This window comes from Ictidomys tridecemlineatus, chromosome 5 (genome assembly GCF_052094955.1).
Source record: "Ictidomys tridecemlineatus isolate mIctTri1 chromosome 5, mIctTri1.hap1, whole genome shotgun sequence".
Taxonomy (NCBI): domain Eukaryota; kingdom Metazoa; phylum Chordata; class Mammalia; order Rodentia; family Sciuridae; genus Ictidomys; species Ictidomys tridecemlineatus.
Window position 1 is genome coordinate 110,647,766 of NC_135481.1, and position 25,585 is coordinate 110,673,350.

The 25,585-nt window shown below is 41.4% G+C and overlaps 1 protein-coding gene across 6 annotated transcripts in view; it reads left to right on the plus strand.

Moving 5' to 3' along the window:
- Positions 1 to 25,585, plus strand: part of Tdp1 (tyrosyl-DNA phosphodiesterase 1) — a 77,290-nt gene that overhangs the window by 2,563 nt on the left and 49,142 nt on the right. For 5 of the 6 annotated variants that reach the window (XR_013439209.1, XR_013439210.1, XM_078050697.1 and 2 more), the window contains exons 2-11: positions 359 to 921; positions 2,905 to 2,948; positions 4,003 to 4,058; positions 7,655 to 7,751; positions 13,738 to 13,772; positions 18,235 to 18,327; positions 21,932 to 22,099; positions 22,564 to 22,642; positions 24,687 to 24,872; positions 25,511 to 25,559. Coding sequence is in view for 4 of the 6 variants with exons in the window: in XM_078050697.1 (XP_077906823.1) it covers positions 363 to 921; positions 2,905 to 2,948; positions 4,003 to 4,058; positions 7,655 to 7,751; positions 13,738 to 13,772; positions 18,235 to 18,327; positions 21,932 to 22,099; positions 22,564 to 22,642; positions 24,687 to 24,872; positions 25,511 to 25,559 (1,366 nt within the window). In the remaining 2 variants the exon portion in view is untranslated. The remainder of the gene's footprint in view (positions 1 to 358; positions 922 to 2,904; positions 2,949 to 4,002; positions 4,059 to 7,654; positions 7,752 to 13,737; positions 13,773 to 18,234; positions 18,328 to 21,931; positions 22,100 to 22,563; positions 22,643 to 24,686; positions 24,873 to 25,510; positions 25,560 to 25,585) is intronic. The other variant, XM_078050698.1, reaches the window with a different exon arrangement.

Consider the following 25,585-nt stretch of genomic DNA (forward strand, 5'->3'; position numbering starts at 1 on the left):
GTCAGAATTATTCTTAAAATTCCTTAAGTTGGCCTTAACCCCAAGCACCCAGTGAGTAGAAGTTTCAGGGTTAAGAATGAACATTTTGTTTTATTTTGGAATTTAGCTCCAATCCCCTTTCCTGGGTGATCGAAACAAGGTCTGGATTCTAAGACAAGGGTGGAGGAGGAGATAGTGACTAGGATTTTTGCTCTTTTCAACTTCCTGTAGCAGATTCTGGTAACAGGCTTAACCTCTGAGAGGTGTCATAAGTGCTGCTTGTTGCAGAAGCTCATCTGATAGGGAATTTGAGAGCAGCGAAGTCATTTTGCCAATGGCGTGGTGAATGGGAAATGATATTTCTGCCTTTCTGTTCCAGAAGCATGTCTCAGGAAGGCAGTTACGGGAGGTGGACCATATCTAGTAGTGATGAAAGTGAGGATGAGAAGCCCAAACTGGACAAGCCATCAACATCCTCTCTCTCCCATGCTGGGCAGGGAACAGCCAGTGAGCCACGGTTCAACTGTTCCGAAGCTCGAAAAGCTGCTCACAGGAGGCAGACATCACCTGTGCAATTCGGCAGTGCAGATTTGACTCCACCTCCCAAAAAGCAGAAAAGTGGTTCCCAAGAAGAGCTAGGCTGGTGTCTCTCCAGCAGTGATGATGAACTGCAACCAGAAACTCAGAAGAAGCAGGCGGAGAATGTGGAGGTCAAAGAGGAAAAAGACCTCTCCTCTCCCAAAGATGGTGCTGCCCAGAGAACTGGAAACCATGGCCTTCCTGCCAGCCACAGGCACAAAAGAGAGGAAGACGAGTATGAGACCTCAGGGGAAGGCCAAGACATTTGGGACATGCTAGACAAAGGGAACCCCTTCCAGTTCTATCTCACTAGAGTCTCAGGAATTAAGCCCAAGTACAACTGCAAAGCCCTCCACATCAAGGGTAAGAATGCGGACATCAGGAACTGTGGAGTTGGCCTTGACAGTGTTCTCAGTGAACCAAGGAGGCAGCCTGGAATGATCTCCAGGAACCCTCCTTTGTGGTCCTAACTACTCTAGGGAAAAAAAATTTTTTGACAAGTTTTTGGCTGTAGGCTGGGGATTCAAGGAAATTGAAGCAAAAGCGTGATGTGACCAGCACAGTATATTTATACAGCAGATGTATGCAATAAGCATAATTTCCCTTCATTCAGGTTAACTTTTTTCTGGTTCATATTCAAGAATAGATTACGTTCACTGTCAATAATTTTTTTATTTGTCAAATATATAATTGCATATTCAATTTCTTCTGGGTGATGTATAAATGTTGGTGGATTTAATTCCATTCTGTAGCAAATTGGATTCTGCAGGTTTTCATTTTCAGAATCTTTTATCTGGGTACTTTGAAGAGATAAGATAGTTGTCAGTGTTGTTATCTTGTTTGAGAGAGAGCAACACAGGAAATGGGGAACTCTGCAAAGCTTGGGTTCCATAATAAAAATGAAAAAGACTGACTGTGAGCACCAAGATCTTGTGTGGGTGGGTGACATCATGAGAGGAACTCTGCCTTTATTGTAACCCCACAGTAATTTTATGAGTAGGTGGTCCAGAGTAGATGGTCCAGCAGCAACGATGAACTATAACTGAACAGGTGATGGATCTGCAGTTAAGAAAAACTAAAAACTGTCTGAGATCACAGAGCTGGTAATGGTAAAGCTATGATTTAAATCCAGGCATTCAGGACCCAAGTCCCTGCTAATTGGTACACCATGCTAACACATGCCATCACTGGAGGTTGTCTAGAAGGTCTCATGGAAGAGGGGGCATCAGTGGCCCGGCCCTTGAAAGATACATAGGGTTTGGGAAAAAGGGGCTAGGCATATAGCTCATGGATAGCGTGCTCACCCATCCTGCATATGGCTCCAGGTTCGCTCCTCAGCACCAACAGTTTAGAAGTTGGAGGTGTTGGGTGGAGGGGGCAAGGATGTATCATAGGTTCTTTTAATTGTGCAGCTCTCCCAATAAGCTAGGAACTTCCTTAATCCATTAAGTCTCAAGTTTTCAATTCTGTGTAGGATGATGGAACATAATGGGTTAAGAATATTTTCATGTTCTTTCAAAGTCTTTGTATCCCAGCAGGTAGCTCGATGTCTAGACGACAGAAGTCACTAAGTGAATGTCAGATAAGTGAATGAACCCATTCTTAGTCCTCAGAGGCCACCTAGGGATGAGAGCAAACTGGAGCCAGATGTCCCGGGTCAAACCTGGACTCTGCCTTTTCCTAACTGTGTGGCCCTGGGCAGCCTCCTATGGAGACTGCTCTTCCACAGAATAGGAATATCAGACTCTCCCTCAAAATGACTGGGAGGAAGGAGTTAATACACCGAAAATACCAAAAATGGTGCCTGGCGTCTAGGAAGCCCTGTGCAGGTACAGCTGTTAGGATCGAAGACAGTGACGATCCTGGTGTAGTTCATGAGATAAAGTAAAGCTTGAGTGAGTGCCACGTGGAGTCTCAGAGTGACCAGAGCACCACAGATGTGAGTTTAGAATGCTGGGAACCAAGAGCTCTCAGGCTTCGGAGGGAGGCAGTGGGGACTCGGATGACTACTGGAAGGAGGTGGACTCAGAAGTCCTGGAAAGGACAGGTATGAGTGACTTCAAAAAATGACCATTCATCTGGTACTTAAGTTGTAGATTTTAGTTTTGTATATATATAAAATGTTTATATATATATATATATATATATATATATATATATATATATATATTAAATAGCATAGGGAAATTTTTCTTGAATTTTACAAAACATTAAAACCTAGCTTTATAATAACTTTTCACTTAACTGTTTTCTAAACCAAATCTTGGTCAGTGACTGTTAAATAATTGTTATAACTAGAGGATTTTTATCTGAATACAAATCATATTTATGTTTTTGTCTTTATAGATATTTTGTCTCCTCTATTTGGGACACTTGTTTCTTCAGCTCAGGTGAGTTTGTGGGTAAAAAAAGACAAATAACTTTATAAGAAAATATGAGAGGTGGGGACACATGTCAGTCCCATCCAGATCCCTAAGATAGTAAGTTCCTTGAAGCTGGCCTCCCGCAGCAAGTTTTAGAATGCATGGCCATAGACATAGAATACATCATGTTACTGTCACTCTCAGTAAATCAATTGACTCTTGATCAGGCCACAAATTCACTTTGGTCTGTCCAGCCTTAAAGACTTCTCTTTTGGACACTGATGATCACATGGGACTCATGCAGCCTTCTGGGAAGGTATGGTGGAGCCAGTGCAAGTTTGATTTGATTTGGAAAAAGCAAAATTCCCTGCATCTACCAAAAAGAAGTGAGTAGAAGTTAGGAGTTCGCTATATGTTCCATGGCTCCTGCCTGCCTGCGCTGGTCCCTTTGTGTGTGAAATCATAACAGGACGAGTGCTCTGTGGCCTTTGTGTTTGGTTTGGCCCTGAGAGTCCTGGTCTCTGTGGAATGTGGGGTATTCTTGCAGGCATTCAGCTAGATTGCCCAGGCACAAGAAGATGGGACTTATAAGCCTAGTGCATGGGCAGTCCCAGGTGCCTGTATACCAGGCTATCCAGTAAGTCAGACTGAAGGGACATGTCTTTTTCCAATAGTTCTGGGCTCCTTGTCTTGAGCATCTGTCTTTTTGTAATCATCTAGGGTGGAAAAGAATACATTTATAAGCCCCCTTATTTAAATTAACCTCAGGCTACTAGAACCAACATAAGAGCACCCTCTTGAGAAGTATAAACACTGCCAAGCCGGGCAGAGGTAATTTCCATAGAACCTATTTTCTTGTGTGTTTGGATCCATTTATGTGGGGTTCTTCAGCCACATATTCCTTTAAGACAGAAATTAAGTTTATTCATGAGTATTGTACCGTAACTGTGTAGATTTACAAAAAATATATGTAGTACATCATTATTTTAGAGTTTCTTTCAATTTTATAACCAAACAGTTCTTATGAACTGCTTGGTTGAATCACCTATGGCTTAGTTGCTTTTCTTTTTCCTTTGTCTAGTTCAACTACTGTTTTGATGTAGTCTGGCTCGTAAAGCAGTATCCGCCAGAGTTCAGGTGAGTTAAAGGGGTCATGGCACACGGTAAACTACAATGCTGTGAAACACGAGAGTTGCATTGTCAGGTAAAAAGCTGCCTTTTTTTTAAGTATTTCTTTTGAGTCATTGAAATCATATAGACATGAAATTATTTGGGGAGAACAGCATTTTAAAATCTTTTTAATCATACACATTCTTTTTGCCAGTCTTAGTGCTTTTCTCTGTGTTCTATCCAGAATGGAAAAGAACAAATTCTACCTCAGATAACAGAACTTCATGTCCAGTGTTAATATGAAGGAAATGGTCATCTCCGTCTTAACCAGTACATATGTCGACATGTGGCCAACTACATGTTGCTTAGCACGTCCATACCAACATTTTTTGAGCATCTTTCTGTAGTTCTTAGGAGGTCATAGCCCTCTCTTATCCAAGCTGTGGAAGTGATGGATTTCCAGATCCACCATCAGCAGTGCATCAGCAATTGAGACCAAATAAATAGAGCTTAGCACAGTGGCATGCCATGCATGCATTCCTGTGTCTAATACGTTTATGTGGCAGAATCTTATAAGGGCAAGTAGGGTGGAGGAATACATACACAAAAAATGATTGTCAGGACCCTCAAACTCATGGGTGCATTTAAGACATTGGATTATGGATGCCTTTTTTGGTATAGAGGGTGAAATGCTGATGTTTCACAGGCAGCTTTGATACTCAAGGGCTTGGATTTGATCTATAATCTAGAGGATTAGTCTTAGCTGTGTGTAATAGAACACCCAAAGTAACAGTTTAAGTCAACTGAAGAAGTCCAGATGATAGGTATCTGTGGTTTGCATTGGAGCCTTGTGGTTTTCCCTGGACTTATCCACCTACTTTTCTGTCTGTCTGACCCACTATGCTGGTGTATGGCTTCAGTCTTCAGAGTCACCTTGTGGTTCAGGATGCCAACCCAGGGCTCCAGCTAGTTGTTCGAGTTCCAGGTAGCAGGAAGGAGGAGAAGGAAGAAAGAGTCTCTAGTTCATTGAGCAGGGCCCAGCTACAGGACAATAACCATCTCTAATGAGGCTGCACTGTGGCTTTTTGCTGGCATAACATTATCTTGCCTGGCATAACACCAGGGTTTTGCTAGGAAGGAGGGAGGAGAAAAGTAGGCTGCCCCAGGCTTTTCCAGGCAATGTGTCCCTGGGTGCTGCACAGGTGATTTTAGTTCCCCTCTCTTTGCTTCTCAAAAACTGCCCTCGAAGCATTGGCAGAGTGTAGGCTGTAATCCCTTTAGCACCTCTATGGGTTGAATTGTTCCCCAAAAAGATCTCTTGGTATCCTAAGCCTTCTTACCTCAGAAGGTGACTATATTTGCAGATAGTCTTCATTGGAGGTCATTAACCAAATTAAAATGATGTCATAAGAGTGACCACTAAATCAGTGACTGGTGTCCTTATGAAAAGGGGAAATTTAGACATAGAGACGACTGTGAAGGCAAAAGAATGCCAGAGGTTCCAGAAGCCAGGGGAAAGTATGGAGCAGATTCTCCCTCACGGACCTCAGGAGGAACCAGCCCTGCAGACTCCTGCTCGAGAACTGTGGAACAGCAGGTCTCAGGTGGTTAGGTACCCAGTTTGTGGAAGTCTGTTAGGAGTGTAGGCTGTAATCCCTTTAGCACCTCTATGGGTTGAATTGAGTGGCCCCTGAACTCTCAGAAACTAAGGCAGGGATGAAAGATCCTCCCTTCCCTCCACTCCCTTAATGCTGAAGCTGTCCAGAGTATGGTAAGGATGAGGAATGACCTAAATGGCAGGTTTAGGTAACATCCAGAATTTGTATGTAGAATTTTCAGATGGTAAGAGTTAGTACCTACCATTGTTCACATGCTGCCTTTTCATGGTAGTTTGTAGAACCAAGAAACCTGAAGGAATTAATGAGGCCTTCAACTTGTCTCAGCAGTGTTTACTGTTTTTAAGATGATACCACGTTTTATTTCCAGGTTGTAGATGGCGTGAGTATTTCAAATATTATTCTCTCTTTCTAGTTGCACTGCTTTTCCACAGTTTCCCTACTTGGTAAGCAATTGGGAACACCTGTTTCCTAGTGCTGTTTTACCTGTGCTGGCAGAACTAGGCTATGGGTGTGCAGTCGTCAGGCTCTTGTACTGAAAGCGCATTTCCTGGGATGTTTCTTTCCAGTTGAGCATTGTCCTTTTGTGTATGCAGAGAATCTTTCTGCCCCATAATTGATTAATGTGGAAGTAGTGGCAGTTTATCTTGCTCAATTGCTTGTTGGGGAAAAAAAAAAAATCCAGTTTTTGTTGTGTTGGGAAAGCTCATAAAGATTTATTGATTTCTAAGGATAAGCTTGCTTTGAATTAACTGGAGAAGATCAAAAATCCCTTAAAAGCATTTCTAATCTATTCCTGAAGAGTGCTTTTATGTAGTCTTTGGAATTGGAAAATTCTCAATGTACTTTGAACTCTGGTGCACTAAAACTTCACTGCCTGTTCACAAGTCTGCATTGTGCTGAGGGCTTGTTCCTGTTCACTGTTGTATCCTGGGTCTTGCATTGTATGTGTAACACATAGTAGGAGCTTAGTAAGTGTTACAGGGCAGAGGCAGCACAGAGGCCTCCCTCATCACCCCAGTTCTTGGGATCAGGCCAGAAAAATTTCAGACATATTACTCAGTAAAGGCATAAGTTTATTAACAGGGCTAGGAAAGGGGAAAGGGGTCACCCTCTAGAGAGAAGGGGTTCTCAGGAGAGGGCCAGTGGTCCCTCCTGCCCTCCAGTTTCATTAGGGGTTCCAGGGAAGTTTCCAGTGTCCCGCCCAGGTCTCTTGACTGTGACTGGCAGCCACATGGACCACCTCCAAGAAAGAATACTGTGGTGCTCACAGAGTGGGAGATTCTAAGGACATTGAGTCTCCCATTCTTGCCTCAATTCCTTTCCCCTTAATCAGTTTTATTACTCTTTGAAAAGCCTTCAGCAGGCTTTCTTTTTGAGGGTCTTGATGTTTTCGTTGCCAGAGTAATGGGAGTGGTGGTGGCTTAGTTGATGAGGGAGGATCCAGGCCTCCTGGTAGGGTTTGACCTGATGTTGATACAGAGTCTTTCTTAAGAGGATGCAGCTATGGCTGGGGAGGTTTAAACTTACCAAGTCTCCCAGGTACTTATGTATCAGACAAGGTTCCCTGCAGTTTCCAGCCCTTGGTTATCTTTCCCTGCTCCCCCATTTGTGGCTGACTAGCCATCTGCAGTAAGTATAGGTACAGAGTGAAATGGATGTGTTGCTTTGTCCAAAAAGAAGGGGGGAAAGCATCATACAATAACTGTCATTTTTAATCTACTTAATTTTAAAATATTAACACAGAGCTACTCGTTTGCACTAAAGAAGATAATTATTCAAGGACTTTGTTGTGTCACAGCAGGCTTCAGCATCAGGCCATGTGACTCCCTGACAAGGGTAACGAGCCTTGACTGACCACTGCCCAGTGTTAGCCCCTGTCCTCAGTCACCACTGAGGCCATGAGCAGGTGCCAGGTGGAAAAGAAGCTGCATTCCTTAATGAGGCAAGAGCCCTGCTGTAGGAACGGTACCACGATGCCCTGTAAACCCTCTGGTCTCTTTTCAGGAAGAAGCCGATCCTGCTTGTGCATGGTGATAAACGGGAAGCCAAGGCTCACCTACATGCCCAAGCAAAACCTTATGAGAACGTTTCCCTCTGCCAGGTAAGCTGCCTTTTGCCACTGGACGTCACGCTCAGTCCAAGAATCAGAAGGGATTTTAGGCCTTTAGTTCCTCCTCCTGCTTAGTGCCAACAGCCTGTCTCCAGCGTCACCAGCAGATTCTAGTCTGGCCTTGGCTTGTCTTGAGATAACCCAGCTCATTCACCTGCTGGTGATTCATGGTTGTGAGGGAATGTATCCTATTTCTCTTAGTTCTCTCAGTTTTGAGCAGTCACTCAGCTGTGGTCTGTGTACCATAGATCCAGATCTGACTGACCCCGACCTGCCCGTACTCCTGGTTGCACCCAGTTTGTCATCGTGCCTCGCAAAACCTGGCTTCCAGCACTGAACAGGTCCTCTGGATGCAATTCAGTGCCTGCAAGTGTCTTTGTGTGAATTCAGCAGAAAACTGTGTTCTTCTGACACCTTATCTGACTTCTCTCAGCTGCCATTGGCAATTTAACCATTGTCTTCAGTTCTTTTTCACATGAGACATACCTAAGATCTACACTGGAAAGTCCCATAGACTAAGAGACTGTTAGGAGACTTTGGTGAGTTCTGTGTGCATTCTGTCCAAGTCCAGTGAGGGAATATTGAATGGTCTCATATCAGGTATACGCTTGCTTTGCTGGGACCAAAGCAAAGTAGAAAAGAAGGCAAAAAAGCTCCCGTAATCTTGTCCTGATAGACTGGTCGGGCTACAGTGTGCAGGTGAGTCTCACACTTTTGTTAAGACCCACTGCTTTCCCCACATCCCAACAGACCTCTTATTTCAAGTGTCATTCTGAGCAAGAAACAATGAAGTGGGAAGAAAGGAATTCAGAAGAATCTTTTACATTTAAGATTTCTTTCCTGTAGAAAGGGTCTTGTAAGTAGCTGCTGATCCTTCTAGCAGGATTGTGAGACCATTCCTGAGAAAACATGGTGAAGTCGCCTTCAGACCTCTCTTGCCATCAGCTTGGTGAAACTGGCTCCAGATTCCTGCTCTGGGGCACAGTGCATGCTACCTGACATCTTTTGCCATTTTCTGTCTGGGGTCTTTTCTTCCCTACTTAAACACAATATAAGAATTTTAGCTCTCATTGTGTCACTCTTCCAACTATAAATGATATCTGTATTTTTAAAATATTTAAATAGTATGAGAGGGGCTAGGGTTGTGGCTCAGCGGTAGAGTGCTTGCCTAGCACGTACAAGACACTGGGTTCAATCCTTAGCACCACTTAAAAATAAATAAATAAAAAATAAAGGTATTGTGTCCAACTACAACTAAGAAAAAAATTTAAAAAAAACAAAAACAGGGCTGGGGTTGTGGCTCAGTGGTAGAGTGCTTGCCTATTATGTGTGGGGCACTGGGTTCAGTCCTTAGCACCACATAAAGATAAACAAAATAAAGGCATTGTGTTCATCTACAAATGAAAAAAAAAAAAAGCAGCATGAAAGGGCTGGGATTTTTGGCTCAGAGGCAGACTGCTCACCTAGCATTATGAGGCACTAGGTTCGATCCTCAGCACCACATGAAAATAAAATGAAAATATTGTATCCCTCTATAACTAAAAAGTAAATATTTTTAAAAAAATAGTATGAGAGCTTAGTATCCATTTTAAACAAACCTCACAGCATTTTTCCCTAATTTAGCCCTCTTCACTTTATGTAGTTATGGTTTTAGAATGTGCCTTTTTCCATCCCACAAATGTCATGTTTGTGGCTCATCTTTATGCATGTGATATGCCTCTGCTCAGGAGTTGCCTAAAATTCCATTGTTCTGCTTCTGTTTCCAGCAACAAAGAAGTTGTTAAAGTGCAGTAGGGTAGCTTCCATCACACTAAATAGTAATAAATTTTAAAAAGTAGACAGAATTAAATTTTTTTAAAAAGTAGACAGAAATAAATTGGCATAAATTGAAAACCAGTGATTAAATGGGAATAGAAAGTGTTTTTCAATTACTAACCACCCACACTAGAAGGTTTAGGAGAGACCATTCTGTGTCTGGTGGCATACATACTCATGCTGGCCACTAGAGGGCATAACAAGACCCTTCTTCCAAAACTTGCACCAAGAAAGCTGCACAAAAGTTTTCCCAGCTCAAAAGTTGGAGATGGGGCTGGGATTGTAGCTTAGTGGTAGAGTGCTTGCCTAGTATGTGTGAGGAACTGAGTTCAATTCTCAGCACTGCATATAAATAAATTAAATAAAGGTCAATCAACCCTAAAAAATATTTTTTAAAAAAGTTGGAGATAGAGCAGAATATAGCCATTTGAGCAATACCCTGTCTGTAAGATGAATTCTGATTTTTTTCCAGCAGTATCATTAAAGCCAAGGCACATTAGTCAAGGAGTCAGTGGGTGCTGGCACTTATCCCATTTTGCAAATGTGGGGCCTAAGGCCAGATGTTGAGGCCTTGGGGTGGTCAGGAGTCATACTGCCGGGTTTTGTCTAAGATCTCTACCTGCAGGCCTTTATTTCTCACCATTCTGGAAGCCAAAAATTTGAGATCCAGATGCACACCAACCCAAGTCCTGGTGAGGGCCCTCTTCTTGCCTTGTAGGTGGCCACCTTCTCCTGGTCTTCTCACATGGCACAGGGAAGTGGGGAGGCCACTCAAGTGCTCTGGTGTTTCTTCTTATGAGGATGCTCATCACATTGGATCTGTTCCCACCTTAGAACTTCATTTAACCTTAATTCCCTCCATAAAGTTCCTCTCTCTGAATACAGTCATCTTGGGGTTTGGACTTCAACATAAGAATTTGGAAGGGGGGCACCCAATATTCACTCCATAATGTTGTGTCTTGCTAGTCTTGTCACTTAAACCTAACTGTGTCAGCCTAATTTCTTCATGGTTAAAATGGATTGCTAATGCCATTCACTATAGAGTTTAAAGGATTTGATACATTAGCCCAAAAAAGCGTCCATCAAACATTATCTTTTTGAAAAGATAAACAAAATAAAGGCATTGTGTTTTCTTGTGCCTAAAAGCATGTAACTTATAACAAAACTAAAGTCAAGAGCCAGGTCTCTTGACCATTGTTCTTTCCGAGCTAAGTATGTTTACAAAGTGATAATGTTCCTTCTAATTTTATAACTTTAAGGATATGTAGTACAGTTCCAAACTCTCTCACCCTGTCCAGAGCACGTAAATGCATGCAGGTCTGTGAGTGTCCCCAAACCAGGAGCTGTGTTGTACCTACCTGTGTATCCCATTGCTGCCCCAGCAGACAGTTCCACCCTTCCGTCATGCAGTGAGGAGGGAGGCAGGGTGAGGGAAAGGTGGTAGGGATTGCCACCGTGGTGATGTGCTTACTGCATTCAGGGACCCTTTCCTAAGCATTTTATATTTCCTCATTTGCTCCTTATACAGCTTTCTAAATCTTGTAACAGTACCCTCTTTAGAAGAGGAGAAAGCTGAGACAAAAAAATCATAAAGTGTTTTCCAAAGTTATGCAAAATTCGGAAGACAAGATTTGAGCCCAAGTACTGCATTGCTGATCGCCAAGCTGTTTCCATAGTTGTTTATTTTGATTCTTTCATGGTCTCTGCCTTCTGGCATCTTATGCTTAATCAAGGTCTTCTTGTACCAGATGTTAGATAAAATGTTTTACTTCTCTACATACCTTCCATTTATTTGTAAAGATGTCATTTTGTAACAAAAATTGATGTAATAATATCTTTATTTTCAGCTCTTTCAATATTTTCAGTATAAGAGATTTTTTTTTTAACATTTTTTTGTTGCCAACACACACATTCAGTGTTTCTTCTAAATGTGCTCTGAAAACTTTGGTTTCTTCTATAACAAACCAAAGATCTAATTTTAAACTACTTAGAATCATTTGTTTTATTAGTTTTTTGACAACTAAAGAAATTAGGCTTCTTACTCCTAATTACTGTAATTAAAAATGCAGTATATATTGAATCATTCTGAGCAGAAAAAAGTAATTTTTTTTTAAATGAGCCTTCCTGGATTATATAAAAGCTATTTTGTTGAATGTTTTTTTATATATTTTTTTGACCGTTCATATTTCTTATTCTGTGATTAGTGCCTGTCAGTTCTTTTGCCTATTTATTTATTTATTTTGGTTTTTGGGTTTTTTGGTGTTAAGTTTTTTGAGTTCTTTGTATAATCTGGAGATTAATTAATGCTCTATCTGAGGTACAGGTGGTAAAGATTTTCTCCCATTCTATAGGCTTTCTGTTCACATTCCTGATTGTTTCCTTTGAAGTGAGGGAGCTTTTTAGTTTTATACCATCCCACTTATTAATTCTTGATTGTACTTATTACGCTTTGGGAGTCTTGTTGAAGGAGTCAGTTCCTAAGCTGCCTCAATAAATGATGTAGGGTTGGGCCTACTTTTTCTTCTAGTAAGAACTGGGTCTCTGGACTAATGCCTAGGTCCTTGATCCACTTCAAGTTAAGTTTGTGCAGGGTGAGAGATAAGGGTTCAGTATTATTCTACTGCATATGGATTTCCAGTTTTCCCAGCACCATTTGTTGAAGAAGCTATCTTTTCTCCAGTGTATGTTTATGGAGCCTTTGTCTAGTATGAAGTAATTTTTATTATATTAGTCTCTGTGTCTTCTATTCTGTACCATTGGTCTTCATGTCTGTTTTTGTGTCAATGCCATGCAATTTTAATTTGCTTTTCTCTAGCAATTAGCAATTAGAGAAATGCAAATTAAATTACACTGAAATTCCATCTCGCTCCAGTCAGAATGGCAGGTATAAAGAACACAAGTAACAATAAATATTGGCGAATGTTATGGTTGGGATGTGAGGTGTCCCCAAAAGCTCATGTGTGAGATAATGCAAGAAGGTTTAGAGAAGAAATGATTGGGTCACAAGAGTCTTAATTCAATCAGTGAATTAATCACCTGATGGGGATAATTGATAACTGAAGGCAGGTGAGGTGTGGCTGGAGGAGGTAGGGCATTGGGGGCGTGGCTTTGGGGAATATATAGGTATCTGGCAAGTGGAGATCTCTCTGCTTTCTGGTCATGACGTGAGCTGCTCCCCTCTACCACACTCTTCCACCATGACGTTCCCTCACCTGGAGAATAATAAATGAAGCCAGCCTTTTATGAACTAAGACCTCTGAAACTGGGAGCCCACCGATAAACCCTTTCTCCTCTACAATTTTTCTGGTTGGGTTTTTTTAGTCACAGTGGCGAAATAGCTGACTAAAACAGCGAGGATGTAGAGACAAAGTACTCTCATACATTGTTGATGGGATTGCAAATTGGTGCAGCCACTATGAAAAGCAGTATGGAACCACCATTTGATCCAGTTATCCCAGTCCTCAGTCATATACCCAAAGAACTTAAAATCAGATACACCTACATTAATATTTATAGCAGCTCAATTCACAAAGTTGGATATTGCCAAGCTATGGAACCAATCTAGGTGCCTCACAACAAATGAATGGATAAAGACAATGTGGAATATATACACAGCGGAATATTACTCAGCCTTAAAGAAGAATTAAATTATGGCATTTGCTGATAAATGAATGGAACTGGAGATATGCTAAGTGAAATAAACCAATCCCCCAAAACCAAAGGCCAAATGTTCTCTCTGATATGTGGATGCTAACCTACAACAAAGTGGACAGAATAGAAATCTATTGGATTAGACAAAGGAAAATGAGGCAAAGGGAGTGGGGATGGGAATAAGAAGGACAGTAGAATTAAATGGACATAACTTTCCCAACCTTTTATTTGTCAACCAGGGTAACTTCACATCATGTACAACCACAAGAATAGGATCCTAATTTAAAAAGTTATACTCCATGTATGTATAATATGCCAGAATACATTCTACTGTCATGTGTAACTAAAAAGAACAAATTTTTTTTAAAAAAGCTGTCTTTTAATTTAGAGGGCAGTAAAAGAAATTTTTTTAAAGTTAGTTTGATCCTTTTTCTAATTTATTTTCTAATAAATAGGGTTATTATTACTTGATCCTTTTTAAAAAGAATAACTCAATATTTTTTCATCCTAGGCAAAGTTGGATATTGCATTTGGAACACACCACACGTAAGCAACTCTCATGAAATGGGGGAGGATGTGATTTTAATAGATAAAGGGATACGTTTGCAAAAAGTGCCCTTACAAGGACTAATATGGGATGTTGGATCAGTAATGGATTAAGTGATGTTGTCTTCTAAAGCATTAACTGTTGTACTGAGATTTTGAGTCTCAGCATGAAGTTTTAAATCTGTGACTCTCACCTTCCATTGAGAACTCCTGGTAGACCTGGCTTGAAGGAGTTGATTGTGGTTGGGTGGACTATGTGTGCAGGTCATGTGCCTATAGATTCCCCTGCTTTTAAAAAGTTCTGTGATTGGTAAGAATGAATTGTATTGAATAGCATATCATTGGTCAACTCCATTCTATGATTGAAAGAAAAACTACTTACCAAAAATTATCAACTTGAAAAACCTATCCTGGCACAAGACAGATATTTTAGAATAATTTTCTGCAATATAATAAATAGGAAAAAAATTTTTTCCCATCCTGTTTGACACATTGCAAGTAATTATCACTTTAACTCCATTTATCTTGCATGAGTTGTATAACTCTTACTGAGTCCTCTTTCAAAGCAATTGATTGTACAAATGAGAGAATAAGACACAACTATCACTAATTTAATATCCTTATAAATCACATTTTCCTGTAAAGATTTGTAAGAAACCTCGTCTTTCTTCTAGACTGGTGGTGAGTAGCCAGCTGCTCCAGGCGTGTTTCTTCAGGGCAGAAAGGAGTCCCTGAAAGGGGAGGTGTGTTTGGAATCTGGCTGCAGCTATTGTTGTCTTGTCAAGATGGTCTGAGTGGTGGCATGATGCTCGTCTTCTCCTTGTGTGCTGACAGCTGTTATTTCTGCCAGTCTGTCTTGAGAAGGGACTGCAGTGGAAGAGAAGCCAGGTGTTTGCCTCGGGATCTGGTTTCAGATGCCCTGGGATGTTGCAGCCCCCCATTCAGAGGACAGGCTTGAGGACTGAGAGTGAACTCACGTGTAAAATATTCTTTTAATATCCCTGAGTTTATAGGATCAGCAGAGGATACAAAATACCATCAAGGAGAGGCAGTAATGGGTTGTCCCCCACCTTGAGCTGAAATCCCAGCATAAGTACTTAACTGATTCGAGAATACATGGAGTTAGCCTATCACTCATGGATCTGGCCATGATTTGCTAGACCTCCAGCACTAGGTTTCTGTGCCGGCAGTTTGGCCTGTGCTGTGGGATGAGCGTTAGGAGTGAATAGTCAACCCCTGCACTGCTGTTGTCAGTTACAGGGTCACTCCCAGGAGGGATCAAGCAGGTAGCCACGCTGAACTGCACACACATGGTGGTGTGGGGAGAAGGAGAGATGCTTTGTTTAATGCTCTTCGGCAATATTTGAACCTTTTGATTTTATAGATCAGGAAACTCAGACCCAGAATAGGTAGCTGATTTTCTTGTGCCAGTGATGCAGACAGGAATAGAACACATTATTTATTTTAACTTCAGTTTTTAATTTGTTCTTGTTTGCTCACTATTGCAGTTGACATCATGGTTTCCCTTGGTCCATTCAAAACACACACACACACACACACACACACTCTCTCTCTCTCTCTCTCTCTGTGTCTCTATCTCTCTCTCTCTCACTCCCATTCCCATACACAATTTGCCACATTAAATCTGAAGAAAGTGTTTGGTTTTTATTTTTTGGCTGTGTTGAGGATTGAACCTTGACCATGCTAGGCCAGCACTCTACCACTGACCTACACCCCAGCCCCGTGAGTTCTTAATTCAGGATTTAAAATGCTTAAGGAAGTAACTATAATAGAACCTTCCAAACTAGGTAGGATCTGAAGTTTGCGTTTTGTTGAAATCCAGTATCTTAGAAGACAGAGTTCATGTCTTGAAATCACTATTAACTGCTTTTTGTTTTAAGAATGGTGTGCTAAATCCCTTTATGTTCTTGGGTCACAGACCTGGAGGATAGTTTTGTCCTTACAGCTTTTCATCTTTGGTGAGCGAAGCAGAACACACACGTGAGTTAGAAAAAGAGAAAATCCTTTCTCTCGTGGGGATGAGGTGTAAGCTACCTCACCTCCCTGACAGGAGAGACCATCGACAGTGAAGATGGAAGGCAGTCTCTGAGATGGTGCACACCTGAGCAGGCCTGCATTGCCCAGGTGCAGGTGCAGAGCACTCAAAAGTAATCAAGATGCAGCCCATCTCCCCAAAGTTCAGTCTCCTGAGGCATTAAACCTGCTCCATCCTGTGCCTGCAGGCTGCTATGTGATCCTGTGGCCTCTCTCAACATTTTAAAATGGTAAAGCTCTTTGGCTCCCCCCAGAGCTGGGACCACAGTTACCCTGGCCCTAAGATCAGATGTGGGGAGGAGGAGAGAAAGCCAAAGCTGCTGAATGGCAAATGCACCTTCTAAGCAGGAACCAGTCTCAGTCACAGGATGGGTGGAACATGTCCCTTCCCACTGACCTGTGGCCAGGCTCTCTCCCACTGTCATATACCCTGTTAAAGTTGAGCACACTGAAGGGGTCACTAGCTTGTGATCCCAACGACCTCTCCCACTGTCTCACTTTGTGACTTAGATGATCTCTGTTACCCCTCCCAGCCACAGATTCTGCAGTACTAAAATAAGAGTAGCTCCCTTGCCCTGCCTCGCCTCGTGTGCTGACCCGGCTTCAGTGTCTGGAACGGTGCCTGATGAGCATTCATTTCTTCCCCTGGAGGGACTGGCCTCACATTTGGGAAGTCTCCCCTTTGCCACTCTCACTGCTGAGAGACAGTATGGCTAGTCCACCTCTTCAAGGGTGACTGTGTTCCTCACCCTTTCCTACCTCTCTTTAACTGGGACCTTAGTGGCAATGTCCTTTTATCTATGAAAAGATTGGTATGGTTCCCCTGAAATTAATTCATAATCCTATTTTGATAGAATTCCCTGACATTAGTGCATGATTTTTCTGAAAATTGATGCCTTGATTAATGGAAATATTTGTAAAATTTACATCATGGTTCCATAACTGGCTTATCCTTAATTACAGTCAGCTGCTAATGTAGCAAACTGTGCATGAAAATTTGCCCAGATTTCAGGGAGCACATTTCATAACTGGAAAGAAGATGTCTCAGCAGCTGTCATTTCTCCTGCTCTGCATTAATTCACTATTTGCTGGGTTGGGTTAATTTCTCATCTTGGCAGGAGCTGAAGATCACATTCTCTTTTCTCCTGTTCTGTCCTCTCTTTATCTTTTGATGCTGGCCTCATCCTGCCGATAGTATCCATGTGGCTGTTTATTTGGCAAGAACTGGTGGTTCAGGGTTTTTGTTGTTGTTGTTGTTTGTGGTTTTTTTTTTTTTTTTTGCCAAATATAGGAACAGAGTTCATATTTGAGCCTCAGTGGAAATGAGAAATTAAGTCAAGACAGAGGTGCAGCCTTGAGAAGTGACACTAGTGAAAGAGAGAAAACTTAGATTACAGAAATAATTAGAAAATGATGGGAAAATGAAAATCACCCAACATTGAATTATAGAATGAAGCAGGACCCTGAAGGAGCCATGGGGATGAATACACCAGAGTGTTTGACACTGAGCAGAGTGCGGTTTGTCCCGAGGAGGTAGGGAGGGTCCTTCAGGTTACACATGAGAGACAGGCTCAGGAACACTGAATGGTTTCCTCGGGCTTCTTAATGAGAAAGGCTGTAGCTCAAGTCTTCAGGTTTCAAATGGAAAGCTCTTGTTTAGATCCTCTTTCCTCTCTCACTGGAAGTACGTAAGAGAAATGTTTGATGACCTAGAAAGTGCCCCTGGAAGAAAAGAGAACTCAACTAGATCTGATGTGAGTTAACAGAGGAAAAGGAAGATTTACCTGAAGTCCGTATGCATAAGGTGACAAGCGTGGCACCTGTTGGATACAAAAAAATAAATAAATCAGTCTAATGGGGATGAAGCACCTTGCAAATTTTTTAAAATTGCAACTCATTGAATAGGTTTTACATTTTGGTGTACTGCACACAGCCAGGCCTATGTGTTAAACCAAAGTTTCTTAAACCAATACTTTATTTAAATATATGCAGTATGTTATGAGTTATTCTACTTCAGTTGTTTAAAGCATGCTCGCCATGCCACAGCAGGATTTATGTCCATTCTTTGAAAAACACTGGGCGAGAAGTTTCCTGTTGTCATAATAATAATGTAATTTTGAACAGATGATAAGGGACTAGGTGGGGTGGGTGAAGGATCAGGACTGGCCTTGTAGACAGTGGGGGAAGTCCATTTACCATGAACATTGAAGCATTTTTGGAAGATGACTTTCTGTCATTTGAGCAGATTTTCATAATGGTGATGTGTAGAAGGGAATACTATAAGTGTAGTTTGGGTAATATGAGTTTGAGAATTCCTCTAGCTATTGACTACATTTGAGTTAGAAGGTATTACGTATTTTTAAGGTTTTGCTAATGCTTTGCCTTTTGATTCCTTCTGTCTTTGAAGGAAGATGATGCTACTGCTGTACGAAGAAGGCCTCCGGGTTGTCATACACACCTCCAACCTCATCCATGAAGACTGGCACCAGAAAACCCAAGGGTTTGTAGGGGCCTGTTCACTCCCTGGCAGTTGCTATTTGTGCTGAGAAAAATCAAAACCTAAAATATTCACTTAATTCTCTTTTTCAGCTCTTTTAATTGCACAAATATGCAGAAAAAGTTGCAAGAGTTTTGTTTTTTGCAGTGCAGGGGATCAAATCCATGCCTCGTGCATGCTAGCAAATGCTCCACCAATGAGCAACAGCCCCAGTACCTACAGTATTCTTCACTATCCACCCTTCGACTCACTCTCTGTGCATAATCATCCACAACTTTCTCTAAATATATATTTGTGTATTTATACACAATAGATTTTCTCCCAGTTTTTACAGAAGTCAGATCAAATACATCTCTACAGCATCTGCAAAGCATCTGGGGCTGGGAAGGAGCTGCCGAGCTGAAGGCCTGGGCCCAGTATTGCCCTGTAGGACTTACCAGGTAGCTTTCTTGGTTTCTGCTCATCCTGGTACCCATCTGGATTCTTGCTGGTCACTGGCCAAAAAAGATATAAAGGAAAACTTGGGGTGGGGCAGGAATATGTTAATAGCATGCTAAAAGTTTCCCCATACCTGAATCACTTTATTGTCCCATGAAACAAACAATTGTCTTTTTAGAGCCTTTAGTATGGATGTGAATTTGCAAAAGAAAAACTGTGAAAATTTTCATGAATTTTATATTATTCATCCATTATTCTTAGAGTACATGTAGGTTTGGTTTTTGATCACTTTTTTTAAAAGGGGGTTTGCTTTTAAGAGGGATTTTAGGTAGTTGCTCAAAGCAACTTTGGCTCTTCTCTCTGCCCTGGTAAGCTCTTCACTGTGAATAGCTTGAGGTTCCCTCTTTGATTTCAGCTGTTGTGTACATCTCTGCCTTTCCTCAGAGGAGCTGGTTAACAGCCTGCTCTGTTGGAAGACACCCTGGCATCTATCTCACGCCGTCATCCTCCCCTGCCCTGTATCATTACGCAGCCTCAGCTGGAACTCCTAGTTCAGATCTTCCCACCTCTGCCTGAGCTTTCCCAAGCACTTCTATGCTGGGATAGAGAACCTTCCAGCTTCCACCCATTAGACCTGTTTCAACCCAAGTGTGCCGTCGTGCAGTGACCCTCTTAAAACCGGCCTCTGAGAGGACAGCATTGTGCAGGGTCCGGTATCACAGGATTCCTTGATCCACCGCATTTACAGGCGGCTCTGCCTTTGCTGTCCCGAACACTTCTAAGCTGCCAGATTGGGTTTGGGGGCTCATATGTAGTCCCATCAGGAAAGGAAACGAGATTTAGTATAGCTAATTCTTAGGGAAACTGTGATTAACGAAACTAAAGGGGTTTTCAAGTTGGCTCCCAGCCTTAGGCAGCTCCATGAAGCCTGCCAGGGCCTCTAGCTCATTCTAGAGTCCTGAGCTGGAGCTTATGGGCCATGGTATTTCCTTAGGTGATGGCTATGAGGGAAAGATTAAGGGTAAGGGTGGTTTTGCCCTTTTTTCCCCTCTTTATTAAAAACATTTTCTTAATTTTTTTTTAAAAAAAATGTGTGGACTGGGTAGTAGCTTCACATGGTTCAGAAGTCCACGTACTAAGAACATGAAATTCCAGCTTGCCCCCACCAGCCACCAGCCACCGTGGTGTGGGCACTGCTATCTCATTCTTAGACTGTGTTAGGCTCTCTCAACTTTGCAGTTTCATGTTGTGGGGTTGTGGTAGTTTTTAAGAAACTTTTTGAAAGCAGTTTTTTTGTGCATAAGATCTTTGTGATTGGTCTGCTGCAGTCTGGCAGGTCTTCTGCTGTGCAGGTATTCATCCATCTTCCTCAGCTGCCACTGGTCCACTTTTTCTGTTCTCATTTTGTAAAGTGTGAAAAATGTCTCATCTCTCAGCATCCTACTTTAGAAGGTCATTTCCTGCTGTGGTCCTCATCTGGAGCCCTCCTGTGAGTGAGCCTCTCACCCATGAGCTCCAAGGTGCTCTCTCAAGGAAGTGTACACATCCATCTACCCCAGCCAGTCACTGTACACACCAGGAGGCAAAGACCTGCAGCTCACCAGCCTCCTTTAAGGCAGCAGGGTGAAAGAGGAATTGGGCAATTTCCCTTTTGGCTTGGTGGGTAGAACTGTAGGGAAGTAGCCACTGAAGGAGGAAAGGCAGTAGCAGCTGATGCTCTGAGTGCTTCTGTACATCAGTACCATTCATTCATCGCCTTGTGGCCAACTTTGCAATCGCCCTGGGAGACAAGTGGTTAATCCAGTCCTCAAACACAAGAGGTCTGAAGCCATACTTTTGTCATTTACCACATGTGGAGAGGCTTATAGAAAGATTGGGTGTAGATATGGTTGTTTCCATTTGTGGGTATGATATAGAAGTTTTGCAGGCACATTATTTCCCTTTTCAGAAAAAGAATTGATGAAACAGAAGGTATCTTTAATATTTCATCACTGAATTAAGTATTTGTAAATTTGAGGTTAATATAATATTAGATGAAGTATATTGCCAAGGTCAATGCTTGGCACCAGAATCACGAGCCACCACACAGCTTTGTAGATTCAAACAGCAATTCTTTATTCCCGCTCTCACACCGCCTCCACACAGGTCCAGGGGCAATCCCGTTCTACCGTCTCCCGCACAATTCACCTACTCCACGAGGCTATCTCCCAATCCCATTTTAATCTCACGAGAACTCAACGGGAACAAGCAGCAGGAACACCCTAATCCCAGCAATAATCTTCAACCTCTAACTTCCCTAAAACCCATTATCTTAAACTGGCAACGCCTTAAACTCAAGGAGCTGTTTACTTCCTCAAACCTGATCAGCTCTAAACCCGGATCCGCCTTGGTCCTTGAGCAAGGTCACCTTATTAAAGCATGCATGCAATGTCCCATCGAATGTCCTCTAAGCAGCATGGGGTATGCTTGGCAAGGAAATTTCGATGCGTCATTCCTACTTGGTAATGGCCCTTAGCAGTATATACTCATTCTAGACACCAGAAAATATGGACTATAAGGATAGATCTCAAACTGCCTCACATGGTTCCATTGTCCATTATGAAAGTGGCATATTCATTACAAAAATGAGTTTGTTTATTGAAAATAGATTTGCACATACATTTTTGTATAGAAACTTTTGATTCTTATTTCCCATTTGACTAAAGGGTTATGTTGATGTGTCCATGATATGGACTTCTTGCTGGGATTACCAAAGATGGTGACTTTCTGTAACCATTAGGAGTAGAACTCTAAACTGTTGTCATCAAGTCTTAGAAAGCAACACAGAGGTATACCCCAGTCAGAAGGGAAATTGGAAGGCATGGTCAGGGATAAGAGGGAGCCAGAAGAATGTGGGCTGGGAGAAGTGGATAGAGGCCAGGTCTTAGTGGGTCTAATTGAGTTCATGCCAGGGCATTCATATCTGGCTCTGATGGTAAGCCATGAAGTGGTGTGATCAGATTTGTTTCATATTCTCTAAGAGTCATTCCACTTACTATGTGAAGATAGCGTGATAATTCACCTGTTCCTTAGGGTGAATTGAAAAACCAGTATAGAGTTATCACTGTGATCACTTGTGCTCCTGACTAGTAAGACTTGTTTTATCTATTTGTTTGTTTTTCCATTTCAGAATATGGTTGAGCCCCCTATACCCACGAATTGGCCAGCAAACCCACAGATCTGGAGAATCAACAACGCATTTTAAAGCTGATCTCATCAGTTATTTGAAGGCTTACAATGCCCCTCCTCTTCAGGAGTGGATTGACACCATCCAGGAGCACGATCTCTCTGAAACAAAGTAAGAGTCCTCTTACCTATTTGGGTGCTTCTACTGTGTTCATGCCTTGCAAGTCACTCAAGTCTAAAGCTCAGGGGCCTCCGTAAGGGGTGGAGTGGTGTCAGGCTGTGCTGCGTGATGTGATGAAGGAGGAGGGCAGGCTCCCTCACCCTGCACCCTGGGGCTCTGAGACATTGGCGAGGCAGTGCAGCTTGTCAGGCCTTCTCCTGGGCGCACTTCAAATTAGTCAGTTTTTTTGCCCAGTGCTCTGCACATGGTAGGTACCAACATTATCTGGTTTGTTTCAAAATAAGTTTTAAGCATCAGTTACTACAATTAAGAGGCAGCACAAGAAAATGGGTTGGCTTCTAGAACATTGCATAATTACAGTCGTTTTCATGGTTCTGTGATCTCTAGGTAGCAAAGTATATCTCTGTTCTGTAACTTGCATTTTTTTTTTATTTTTTATTTTTTATTTTTTTTAGTGTTTACCTTATTGGTTCAACCCCCGGACGCTTTCAAGGAAGTCAGAAGGATAATTGGGGACATTTTAGGCTTAGGAAGGTAATAGAACTTTTACTGTTTTTAAAACTTTAATGTATTTTCTTTCATATATAAATGGTGTATTTTGATGGCAGCTTCACAATATTTCCAGAACAATTTTGAGAGAGTAGCAGGCACTCAATACATTGTCTAATTTTAGTTTTCAGTAATTACCTTTAATTTAATCTTTATGCCTCTTTTATAGATGTAAGTTGTTCTAAATGGCACCAGCATATGGACTTTTTCTTAGTTTTTACACATCTTACAGGAAAGACAGAGGCTTCCCATTTATACAACTCTTATAACTTTTGATTGTTCAGCATATCAAGGATTTTTAACATGCAAGTTTAACAAAAATAGCAATGTTGAGGAAAGGCTGTAACTTACCTATAATATATTTCATTTACCAAATCTGTGACCTTAAGGAGACTATGAATAAAAAATGTCATTTGCTGCTGTGAATAGGAACAAAGAAAAGTCTTTAACAGGATGAAACAACAAGCAAGTTGAAGATTCATTTTTTTTTTAAGCTTTCTTTAATAACCTTAATCAATTCCCTAAAGTGGCTTTCTTAAAAGCCTCATCTCTTATTCTATAAATTATACCTAGCCCTAAAATCCCTTTTCCAAATACTTGGTACCAGAAGAGTTTGGGCTTTGAGATTATTTTTAGATTTTGGAATATTTGCATGAGATATTTGGGGATAGGACCCAAGTCTAAACACAAAGTTCATCTGTTTCATATATACCTTGTATGCATAGCCTAAAGTTAATCTTATACAGTATTTTTAGTTTGTTTTTCCTGAAATGAGACTAGAGATTAAAGTAAGCAAGATCTGAAAGTCAGCATCTTTATGACTTGACCTAGGCAGATAGTTGAGTCCACTGGCTCTGGGCACACCTGTAGGGGGGAGAAACCCCCACCTGGGTTCAAATCCTAACCTATTACATACAAACCAGGTGACCTTGACTTGTTCTTCAACCTGCCTCTCTTGTCACCTATATAATGGCCATAGCAATGGCACTTCCCTCTTGGAATTAGGCAAGGATTAATGGCATAGTGAATGTGAAACAGGGCCAGGCACATGTAGGTACCCTTTAAGGACGTGTAGGTGTGCATTTTTGGTTTAGACAGGCTAGGTGAGAGCATTTATCATGTGTGACCACAGTCACAGAAAGTTGATAGCATTTGAATTTTCAGACCACTTTTCCCACACAGTAGCTCATGGTGCATCACAGCTCTCTCCAGGGAAGGCAGGCAGGTGACTGTTTGCTGAAGTGTGTGTGTCGGAGCACAGGCTTGTTCAGGTCATTGGGGGGAGCCCTAAGTAGAAACTGCGTCTTATAGTTGGTGCAGTTCTGTTTCCTACTTCATGTTGCCACAAGGTGGAAGTTGAAAACTTGGGTCTTTTTGTTGTTTGTAAATATTGGTGTCCAAGCTGTATTAAGGAAAATAACACATATAAAATTAAACAAAACTTCGGTCAGATTGAGCTCTACTCGGGCAACAACTGTGGCTTTTTTTCCTTGCATTCTCCAGTCTCCAGGTAGACACTTGGTACACGTTGAGTGGATGAAATTTCCAAATATTTTCCGAATCATTTCTGCTACTTTGCATCAGTATCAAAGCAAAAAACTCAGATCACTCTGTGGTGCCGAAGGTGATATTATCTATATGTAAATATGTTCTTTTTCATTTTTATATCATCACAGCTACCTGGAGCCTGAGTATTAAATGGGAATGTTAAGCTCCTTTCATGTGAAAGAAGCCAAAATGTGCAGTTGTCTTGTGTGTCTTATTTGGATGTGTTAGACAATTAGGATTTCAAGGCAAAAAATCTAATTTCATGTGGTAGGTTTGTGGTGTATCTTTACATTTCTACTAAAATGGATCTTTTTAAAATTCTTTAAACCTGGTTTAGTTTTATCAAAATCAAAGAATTTTGGAAAGGAAAACTTCATGACCCGGTAATTAGGCATTCCAAGGGCAGAAATCCATGTTTTTGGTGTAGGGCATTTCTGTTAATGTTATTTGAGTGACTCGCATTCATTTTATTCTGTCATAGCTTCTGAGAGAACACACCTCGTCAATCCCAAAAGCCGAGTGCTGGCCTATAGTGGGTCAGTTTTCCAGCATTGGCTCACTGGGGGCTGATGAATCCAAATGGCTGTGTTCTGAGTTTAAAGAGAGCTTGCTGGGCCCCGGGCAGGACAGTAAAATTCCAGGAAAAAGTACCATTCCTCTTCATTTGGTGAGTTCTCCTCCTCCTTGAGTTAACATGTTTCTCTTCTCCACTCTAGGAGAAATGAAAGTCAGTCCTCCTCTTAATACAGAGATGCTTTTTATTCTGTGATTTTGGGGTAGAAAGAGCAGTACATTTGCATTATCACTGGTAATCGAGTGGCCGCAGTATCTGCCAGTGCCAGGCATTTGCTAGTTTGTTCAGGAGCCCGTTTCAGTCCCAGTCTAGCCTGCAGTTTTTCCATTCTTTCAGGTTATCACAAAAAGGAAAAAATATTTGGTATGATATTACTAGCAGAATTATAGGGTCTGTGAATTATTCAGAGACCTGCAAATTAATGATTAGTTTTACATTCAAGTCAACATTAATTTGGCATTTCAGAAGAAAAAATATTCAAATCAGAGTTTAATTATTTTCATCAAATATTTATGCTTCCTGTATGTTAGTTACTAGTGCAGGTTTTGTTTTTGTTTTGTTTTTTCAGTAAGGTGAAACCTTTTTTCAAGTTTAAAGCAGTATTTTCTAAACTTTTGAACTAAGTATTTTTAATTAAGATTTTCATTTTCTTTAGAGCTGGTCATCATTCCTTTTTATCAGCGTGGTACATGCTAAGTTTTATTGTTTTTCTCTTTTTTGCTTGTGTTTAGATCTATCCTTCTGTGGAAAATGTTCGGACCAGCTTAGAAGGATACCCTGGTAATTCTTGGGGAAGTTCTTGGGGT